This window comes from Durio zibethinus, chromosome 27, assembly GCF_047325235.1.
Source record: "Durio zibethinus cultivar Kanyao isolate XHJ-2024 chromosome 27, ASM4732523v1, whole genome shotgun sequence".
Taxonomy (NCBI): Eukaryota; Viridiplantae; Streptophyta; class Magnoliopsida; order Malvales; family Malvaceae; genus Durio; species Durio zibethinus.
The window spans coordinates 2,649,915-2,660,603 of NC_143188.1; the positions used below are offsets into that span (position 1 = coordinate 2,649,915).

The 10,689-nt window shown below is 29.1% G+C and overlaps 1 protein-coding gene across 2 annotated transcripts; it reads right to left on the bottom strand.

The window, feature by feature from the left end:
• Positions 1-5,653, bottom strand: LOC111279201 (putative methyltransferase PMT3). Of its 2 annotated transcripts, none has more exons than XM_022866127.2 (8): positions 5,211-5,653; positions 3,731-4,192; positions 3,377-3,541; positions 3,078-3,260; positions 2,247-2,841; positions 1,416-1,528; positions 1,071-1,291; positions 1-675 (listed from the first exon to the last, which is right to left on the bottom strand). In XM_022866127.2, exons 2-8 carry the CDS (start codon positions 4,004-4,006, stop codon positions 354-356), a joined length of 1,875 nt encoding a protein of 624 aa, XP_022721862.2. In that variant the 5' UTR covers positions 4,007-4,192; positions 5,211-5,653; the 3' UTR covers positions 1-353. The 2 variants fall into 2 exon arrangements, with proteins under 2 accessions (XP_022721862.2, XP_089612391.1); XM_089756265.1 differs by having other exon boundaries at positions 5,535-5,603.
• Positions 5,654-10,689: the final 5,036 nt, after the last annotated feature.

Sequence of the window (10,689 nt, forward strand, 5' to 3'; positions counted from 1 at the left end):
TATAAAAAAGAATATTCATTCATGGAAAAGCCTTGGCAAGTTGAAAGCCACAATGTTTATGCACTTCAGCATTACATAGTTTATGTATTTGATTATTTGTCATTAGCTGAAGTAACTTCGGACAAAACCAAAATAGAGGGAAAAAAAATTGAAGAATAGCCTATAGATAGTGACCAGTTTATGGCTTGTCAAGTAATTCATTATGAGAAAAAAGGGGTAAAAAAATAATGTGAACTATTGCTTAATGCTACAAAATGAAATTGCTTACTGCATATCAGGAAGTGGGAGAGCTTCTTAATCCCTTGGAGCTGCGGGAGATACAGGGAGAGGGGATATTGTGAGGCTGACATATTCTATTCAGAATTCTTGAGGCTTTTGCGTGTCAGCCACAACTTCTTTTGGACGATAAACACAATGTCATCCCCTTCATGAGCTGAATCTGAACTGGAATCAGCTGTTGCTACTGCTTCCCAGTGCAAAGCTGACAAATACTTCCTTATGAAATCTATCACTGGTGGTTTGTCGTGAATAATTATGAAACCACTGGGCCTGAGAATGCGATCCATCTCAAGTAACAAATCCTCAGCACTGCAGCCTTTCTTCTCAATATCAGAAAATACAGTCCAAGCATGAAGTAAATCGTATGTTCGAGGATATGTGGAAAAGGCCTCACACCTGCCAAAAATATCAATCCACTTAATACAAAATTTACATTTTATCTTCAACATTCATTTCACTATCAATCCATATGGAAAAGACCTTCATGAGACGGAAAAGGGAAAGCGGCACTCTATTTTCCTTAAAAAAAGGGCCAGACAGGTGGCATCAATATGTTAAAAATATGGGGAATAACTGTAGCTGTTTTTTGTTAAAGTTACCATTTCACCAGATACACCTTTTAGTTCTTTCACTGACAATAATTGCTCTCCCTCTCTACCTTATTGGAAAAACAGGAAACCAAACATGCAGATTCAACAAGCAAAGTACAAAATTATGGCCTTTAACAGAAAATAAAATAAGTTAATATTTCACACTTAGTTATGCAGATTTCTAAGTTAATTTGCGCATACCAGTTATGAGTAGTGCCAATCAGACCTCTGTCATATATCAACTTAAGTGTGTTTGGTCCATCCTCTGGGACGACATTCATCACCCAAACATTCTTTCCTTTTAGAGCAGCTGCAAACGAACCCATGTTTGCTTTCATATCCATCAAATTTCTCAAAGTATCAGCCTCAATCTTTGGACTCAAGAGGTTCCAATAACTCTCTACCCACCGGCACCAAGTTTCCTGTGGAATAACAAAAGGTTTATGAATGTCTATATGGTATATCATTGCCAAATAAATCAAAATATAAACAAAAGAAAATAACCACAAATAAAGGCATAGATGAAACAATGTTGCCTTTAAGTACCGTGTCTTTTTCAAACATTTCACTTGAATAACCAAAATCAGCAAGCCTGGGAGGAGGAGATGTCAATCTGGCTGGCCAAGGAGCCAAACCACTACCCTTGGCTTTCTGGTCATCTGATGGCAACAAAGAGAAGTTTTAGTTGAGATAAAGTTTAGAGCCCCTACCTTTCAATACCATCAATTAAAAGAACCTCTGTAATTTTCCATTGCAAAATATAGCATTGCTTTTAGTTGTATGTAATTAAGCAACAATCATATCCTATAACTTGCAAATATTCACAAAGTATAAATGGGCAGATGGAATGCACTAGATACAACATAACCCAAGCAGAAGCAAAACAAATAAAAAATGGAAGCAGAACACCACTTATTCGCAAATTACTAGACAATATCTCTTTTATTTGGTAAGACTCCCGCCCCTACTTCTCTCTTTACCCATTAAGATAAAACCCAATCAAGCTTACTGTTAAGAAACTCAACTAAATAAAGAATAAATGAAGATTTCAGCTCGTCGGAAGTTGATGTGAAGCCATAAAACAAGCCATTTCATGTTTGCTTAAAATATGTAAGCAACATATCAGAGGGAGAATGAAATGTAGTGTACTGAATTTATCACTTCAGAAATAAAATTAAGGATGACAATGCTGTAATATAAAAAACAAAGGTCAACTTCTAAGATAATAAAAAGCAAAGTTCGAGAAGACAATGTTTAAGAAATATTATGTAAAAAGTTATATCCAAATATCGACATCCTCAAAAAAGAAGAAAATATCAACCAAAGATGGGGAAAAGGACTTTAATGCTAGTAACATTGAAAAATAGATATACTCACGGTCAGAATAAGGAGTGATGCAAACTTCCATTGGCACACCCCAAACAGCATCTGGATCATCATCAGAGTGGCAGAGGGGGGGATTTGTACCAGGTTTTCTTTCCATATAACAATCATTTGTTAAAGGTTTTTGCCAAATGACAGTTTGATTCCTCTTTGCAGCTATTCTCCAACACATACGTCCCACAAGGGCACTCATCTCTCTCCATATTCTGAGATCCTCTTCGTCTTGTGCATAAGCTTCTGGAGATGAGTAGGCAAAATAGCCCCCAGGTCTAAGTAACCGATCTAGCTCAAGAAGAAGAATCCCATCCCTTTGAAGCCAATCAATCCTACAGCGAGAACAGTGAGCAAGTTCAAATGATCTGCTTGGGTAAGGGAGCCTTTTGGTCCCTAGAACACCAAGATATGCAGGAATTCCTCTTTCCAGAGCAAATTGGATTTGGTTTTGATGCACATCATTGGGTGCTAATGATATTGCTATAATATCAGAAGAAAGAAGATACGCTCCAAAACTTGCGACACCACAGCCAACATCAAGAACTGTTCGAATTCTTCCTTCATTATTTAGATTGTTGTGTGAAAAGTTGAGCATCTGCCAATTCAAAATCATAGAAATGTCATTGCTTCTTGCATAGGTTTGAGAAGTTTAAAGAAGGGCCATGATATTTCAAGAATCCATTTCAATTACTAAAAGAAGAAATCAAAGCATGATGCAGAAAACTCAGACAGACACACATTCGACCATTCTGTAGTAGGTCTTCATGATTATTGACCATGTTTCAATATATTTTCTTTTGAGCTAAAGATAGTAGGCATTGGCAATCTTACATTTGCAATTGAAGCAATATACTTGTCAGCTCCATAGTGAAAATGGGTGCCTCCCCCTGGAAATACTATCTTTTCACCTTTTACAACCATCCAGTTCTGGTCAGACTTCTCATGTGCAAGGTGAGTATGGGGAATGTTTGCCTTCCATACTTCATCTCTGCTTTGAGGCCACTTAATTGGGATCTGTAATTTCACATGTATTAAAAAACAGTCAATATATGACACATATGATCATGACCATCGCCAAAACAAATATACAGCAACAATAATCTGATTGCTCAGCTTATGGGAATCTGTACCTTGTATCCTGGAGGAGGAGGAATCAAGCAATTGTATCTCCTTTCAGGAGGGGGGCAGTGACGTTCATAGTGCTCCATCACAGACAAGTCCAGCTTTAATCTCATTTGGTATATCAAATTTCTGTCTAAGCAGGGAATTAATTCTGAATGACGATCGTCACAAACCTTCAAAGTCATAAGCAGAGAACTTAAATGACATGGCAACCAACAAAGGAAAGAAGCAAAGGGAGATTACAAGTTGAAAGTTAAGGTACTAAGTATAGAATTAACAGAAAAGGAAAAAGACGGGACCTGAGGAGTGGGAAGATGGAAGGAGAAAGGTGCCTAGAAATGGTTCAGCAGTAAAAAACTTACAGGGAAAGTTTCTGATATGACATCTTCTTCTCCTTCCTCCTGTCCAAATTTTAATGAAGATTCATATTGCTTGCCATCAGCGTCATCATCTCCACCCAAATAAGATGATCCGAGTTTTCTCAAAGATCTGCTGCCATATTCTAGAGCTGCAGCACCATGGTTTGAAGACCCAAAAATAGATCCATAATATACATAGAGAAAACCAAGAAAGACTGCCACAACACAGACAGAGGAGATTAAACGTTTCTTTTGGCCTCCATCAGATCTTCCCCTCATCCTTCTTTAGTAATATGATTCTTCACAAAGTGTTTTTACTTGAGCACTCAATTGTCAAAACACGTCAAAATTTCTATTCAAAATTAATCTGTTTTGTTGCCACCATCAAGCTCTATTCAATAAATTGAATAACACAAATCACTTCAAACCTTGTCAGAAAGAAACACCGCAGGTAACTAATCAAACCTGTAAACAGACAAGTAAGAAACCATCAGGCAATTCTCTTCAGCATACGAGTCAAGCACACAAGTTACTGAAGTTACTTCTTCTATTACCCTTTTAGAATCAAAATTTGAAATTCAAGTTTAAAAGATCATATTACTATTACTTGAAATTATCAATTAATCAATAACATGATGCAAGAGAGTAACATCAAAGCCAGCCACCAACGTACAAAGCAACCTTAATTAGAACATAGACACTAGAAAATTAAAAATACTAACAATAATAGTAAGAGGATCCACTTATTAAACCACTAAGAAGTCTAAAATCTCTCAACCTACTAGCTTTAATTCTGACCAGCTCAAAATGATAAATAAAATAATATAAATGAGACACTAATCAATTACCATCGGCTCAAAACATGGTATTGCAGAAGGTTCAACAACAAAGTTCAAAACTAAGCTCTAAACTTATCGAACAATTCAGATCCATGTCAACAGTCAAAACCTATAGAAAAAGACTCATAGATTACATAATTAAAAAGAAAGGATAAGAAAAAAAATAAAAAAGAAAACGACAATGCTAAATGATGCTAACTGCCTAAAGTTGTAACCAGTTGATTGACAACCAAGCAATGAAAAGGATTGATCCATGAAAAAGCACTAAAAAGCATGTAAATAATGCTCCTTTACCCTGAACTGAAACAATGGTAATCATGAAAACGACAGCTATGGAGTAACTATAATGAACTAAATCAACAAATCTGAGTCAAAAACTCAATCAAATCTACATTTTAGCATAAAGAAAAAGCATCAAAATTAACCAAATTCAAGCATCAAGAATCAAACTTTGATTCCAAAGGAAACAAAACACTAACATTCTTGAAGTAAAGATAGAAAATTGAGATTGACCCATTAAAGCTACAATAAAAGCAAGCAAAACCCATAAATCAGATCCCCATAAAAGAAAAGAAACCAAAATTTCAATGAAAACCCAGAAATGTATTCACAAAGACAAAAGCTTAAAAGGAACAAAAGCTTACTGGGTTTCAATAAAAAAAACGAAATGGGTAAATCGATATGAGATCTGGGAAAAGATGGTCTGGTTTTTCTCCCTCTATAAAGAACCAGGACAAAACAAGAAGGATAGGGGGATTAGATCTCAATAATCGGCTTTTTTTTTTATTGTTTTTTCTTTTTGATTTGCTATATATATAGAGAGAGAGAGAGGGAAGGATAGTGGAGAGGAGGTACAGGGTACTGTACTTCAGAGAGAGAGACAGAGAGTTAATGACAGTGTTAATGTTCCAAATGTTGTTAAAAGGATCCATGTTTGGATCTATCTCTGTCCAAGATTGGATTTGTACCTGATGCAAAATTGACTTTTCCTTTTTGGTTTTTTAAGAATTTGGTTAATGTTGGTGTCATGTTTGGGAATCATAAAAATTAGGAGAAGTAAAATTTGATATTTAATGAACATGAGGTCAGAACAAGATGAAGTGATATTAATCGTTTTAATAGATTCATAATTAACATTTAACATTTACAACAAAAGGAAAAATAACAAAGGAATTATACAAATATATATTTATTTTCAAAGGAGAAAGATTTATATTTAACTTTTGAGCATGATCTATTTTGTAAGTAAGGATTTATGTGAATTTGGATTACTCAAAAAGATACTAGTGTAAACAAAAAAAAAAAGAAAGAATTATACAAAATATATTTATATATATCTAATATATCTAATCTAAGATATATATATATATATATTATATAACAACGTACATAAATAAATTTACTATAAGGTACTTATGTTGACAATTTTTTTAGGTGACACATAGGATTTTTTTTAAAAGAATAAAATAATTTTTTAATTATAAATTAGATAATTTTAAATTTATTTAAATATTAAAATTATTCAAATTATAATTGAAAATTAAATCAATTAAGAGATATATATTCTAAAATTAAAAATATGAAAAATGAATTTTATTTTTTTAATAAATAATTTTAGTTGTTTATCAAATAATCTTATTTAAAAAATTATTTAATTATCAAAATCTTTTAAATATGTTTAAAAATTACAAAGATTAAGTCTATCAAAATCTTTCAAAAATCTTTTTTATCTTGATTTAAAAAATTATTTTTAAAAAAAATTTACATAAGATATTAAAAATTCAAGCAATTTTGAAAATTCAAAAAATTTTCATCTTAATCTTTAAATAATAAGATTATCAAAATGATTATATCATTTGAACTCTAATTATCAAATTTATATTTCAAATAAATGTAAAAATTTTAATATTATTTTTATCATTTATTATATCCATTTTATATTTTAAAAAATTAATTTAAAAACTATCTATTTAATCCTAATTACCACTAAAAAATTCTTCTACAAATTTAAGATTACAAATATAATGTGTTATACATCAATTTTTTATTTTTTCAATAACTTTTTTCTAAGGTATATTCTATTATGATTGCAATTTATTTTTTTATTTATAAATTTTTTCTAAAATATATTTTATTATTATTACAGTTTTATTTTTATAAAAAATATTTTTTTTCAATTTTTTTTCTTTTTTCACATATTTTCTAACTTTTTCATATTTTGTATAATAATTTAGTTAAGAAAACTAAAGTGAAATTGTATTAATGCTTCTTTTATTATTTAATTTATAATTCAATAATATATATATTTATTTTTTAAAAAATATAATTTATTTTTATTTGATAGAATTTTACAGGTGTGTAAATATTATTGTAAACAAAAAATATCCAAAGGAAAAACATAATTTTTTTTTCGTGCTTAAGAAAGTTTATTTTTTGATGATAAGTCAATATATATATATATATTATATATGTTATAAGTTTTAAAGATTTGAATATAATTTTGAAAAGAAACTAATATATATTTATATTAAATAAATAAAATTATTTCATTCATCGTACGAGTTATAATCTAGTATATATATTAATTTTTTTAACATTATACACTTTATAAGAAAGATTATACATGAATTTGGATAATACAAAAGATACTAGTGTAATAATGTGATCTCTAGTAAAACCTTTGTAAACCACACAATGTTAATTGAACTTTACTTGACCAAAAGTTAAAAATGAAAAGGGCAAATTCATTAAAAGAAGTTGTTTATAGATATAAATTAATGAATTAAAAACATAGTTGATGGTGGATATAAAAATATGTTATGATAAACAACTCAAATTTAACAATGAAAAAAGGTAACTATTTATCCAATTACTAATTTTTTTTTATAATTAAGAATATTAGGGATTAAATTTTAATTATTGAAATTAAAAATTTAACATACTACTAATGGATTATGTAGCTGTTGGCAATGCTTTGGATTTTTACATGTTGGTTTTAAAGAATTGAATTATTTTTTCTTTATAACTTGTAGTTTGTTGAAGTAAGTCAAAATAAAAGTTACTATTAAATAAACCAAATAATTTTTTCTTAAGTTTTGGATTTGAATTGAATGTGTAGATCATAGCTCACCTTATGTATTGTAAGGAAAAAAGTATAAAATATGACACTATTTTATAAAAATTTTTAATTATATGATTCTTGATAATTTTGTTTATATAAAAATAGAAAAATCATGATAAAATCATAAATATTATTAATATTATAATACAAAGTTAGGATCTTAATAAATTTTGTCAGGGATTATAGTTGTTGAATTTACAAGCTAGCATCCCACCTTAGATGATTATTGTTAAAATTTTACCTAAAGTCATATCCCTGATTAGTGTTATTGTTATATTAAAAAATCATTGTTCGTTACCTGGGAAGCAAAATATATGCAAAAGTCAATTAAATTAATTTTTTTGCAAATTGTAGCCCTTTTTTTAATTACAATCATAATTAAAAAGATTATAGGCCTCATACTACATAAAAGCACAATTTTCCCATTCCCTTTCAATGCTTTTTTTAATAAAAAAGGTCACAATTTGAGATAGGTAAAATAATTACAAGTATTGATGTTAGAATTTTAAATATGTTGGATGTCACTTTTTAAGAGTGAGTATGCGAACCAATTAAACTAAGTTCTTAGTTCTTAATATTTTTTTGCTTCGTTGACTTAGGCTTCATTTGGATTTAGTTTATGATCTAGTAAGGTGCAATTAGAGGCTTCAACTGCATTAATAGATTGTTTGCAAAACAATTTTCAGTGTGTTTGGATTTTCTCCACTAGATTAGAGTTCAAAAAAGTTAATAGAACCCTTAAGGGTCCAGTGGAAATATTCTTCCTCATTGGACTTTTTTTTTTTTCTCTTTTTTACCCATGCTTTCATTTTTTTTTTCTTTATTAACCTTAAAACTATAGTGCAAGGACAAAAATGTTCATGTCAATTGTAGCTTTTGATTTTATTTTTATTTAATTTTTGATATTATATAGTATTTAAATCTATACTTTTAAATTTATTAATGTTGACTTTTTGTTGACTACCATTTAGTTACCCACATGTTATGTCTTTCCCTCTTTTTTTTTTTTCTTTTAATTGTTGCTCTTTTTTTTTTTTTTATTTCCTACAAGTTGGTTGCTTTCCTTTTTACTTTTTTCTCATCAACAATTTTCATTTTACCTTAATTTACATATATATATATCCTATTTTTCTTTTCAATTGGTTCTTTCTTTGTTTTCTCGATATTTTATTTTTATCCTCTTCCTTTTTGTTTGCCTTTCTAATTTGCCTACATAATTTGTTTCTTTGTGTTTTGTTCTCATCTTTATTTTATTTTCTTATATTTTTGCCAACATGCTTTGTTTGTTGTGTTTTCAATTAGGTATTTTGCCTTTATGATTTCATTCAATTTCTTTAAGTTTTTTAGTGAGTTCAAATATGTTTTATTACTTTTTTAGGTTTGTTACTTGCAATATTGATAGGGATATATAATAGTTTTTTATGATGGATGTTTATCAGAATTGATGTGTCCCATACTTTTTTGTTGGCCTTGCATCCTTTTGGCAATTTATCATTTCTTTTGAATTATTACACTATAGTTGATAATTTATTATATAAGAGGTTTGGTGGCTCATTGCGTTCTCGAGTTAGTTCTCTTCTTTGTTATCTTTGGCCCATTCTTTGTTATTGCCTCAACTTGGTTTACCTATTTTTTCAGCTTTTTTATTTTGTTGTTTGACCTATATGCACATTTTTAATTTTGCCTTATTGTCCATTTCTATTTAGGATTTAAAATTCTTTATTTGTTTCAGGTTTCATTTTTTTTTTTGTCTGTTTAGATAGGTTAGGGTTTTGCTATTTATTGTTTGCTTTAATTATGTTAGTGAGTTCATGATGCAATTACCTTATTGGAATTAGTATTAAATGTTTGGTTTTAACATTTATTTTATCTGTTTCTTCATCTTTAGCTTTTTTTTTTACCCAACTATGAAGCCTTAACTTGTCTTTTAATTGCCTAAATACTCAAATAAAGATAAAATGTTTACTCAATTTAGGACTAAACGTTTTAATTTATATAAATAAAGATTAAACGTTATCGACTTGTAATAATGTAAGATTTATTTCAATAGAAAATGGGATGTGCATTTTATGCACTACAATAATGCGTAAAAGAATACGAATCAGCTGATTAGACAAATTTCATGTTGATTTAAATTTTTTATTACTATTCTATAACAAAAATAAAAATGGAAAGTTATTTAGGAAAAAAAACCTGTGTTTAACCCAAATAAAAAAACCCCAGTTTAAAAAACAAAAAAGTCCCAAACCTAAAGCATATTATTCTTAACCCTAATCACCCAGACAAGTTATTTCAATAACTAATTCAATTTCATTCATTAATTTCTGCGAAGTCAACCACTTATTTTAGGATAACTAATATTCGGTTCAATCGATTACGTTTCAAAAGTTGATTCTACTTAGGGTTCAATCGTTTTAGCTCCTGAAATTTGCAAGGTTGGTTATTTTTTTGTTAAATTTGTTTAAGCTAAATGATATGGTGAATAATATGTACATATATTTTGGGTTTTATTGTTCTTCATATTTAGCCATTTTGTGCTTGAAGATTTTTTGTTGTTATTTAAAGTTAGACACATTCTAGTTTAAGGTTTTTTATAGTTCTTCATTCTTAGGCATATTCTAATTTAGGGTTTTCTCCTATTGCTCTTAATTGCTCGAATATATAATTAAAGTTTTTTTCTGTTTAGGCATATTCTGATATATGGTTAATCATAATTGTTTAATTGTTTATATAGCATTTTGATTCTTACACATCACTTAAGCTTTCATCAGTGCTTACATAAGTGATCACCCATCATTGTTGTCTTAATTTATAGTATAAGTAAAGCCAATTAATTAGCATAAAAAATAAATGTTATTTCATAAAAAAAATCAATAATTCATGGTAGTTAGGATTATAAATAGGGTTAAATTTATGATTAAAACACTTACAACCTAAATTTTGTTTAGTAATTAAGTTATTGTATCAAAAGGTTGGAATTAAATCTCCACCTCACTACCTGA

Excerpts from the sequence above, each read along its gene's own strand:
- LOC111279201 (XM_022866127.2), bottom strand. The coding sequence starts at position 4,006 with ATGAGGGGAAGATCTGATGGAGGCCAAAAGAAACGTTTAATCTCCTCT. Across the intron at positions 2,842-3,077 it reads ATATTGCTTCAATTGCAAAT|ATGCTCAACTTTTCACACAA; the intron begins GTAAGATTGCCA and ends TTGAATTGGCAG. Across the intron at positions 676-1,070 it reads ATTGGCACTACTCATAACTG|GTGTGAGGCCTTTTCCACAT; the intron begins GTATGCGCAAAT and ends TATTTTTGGCAG.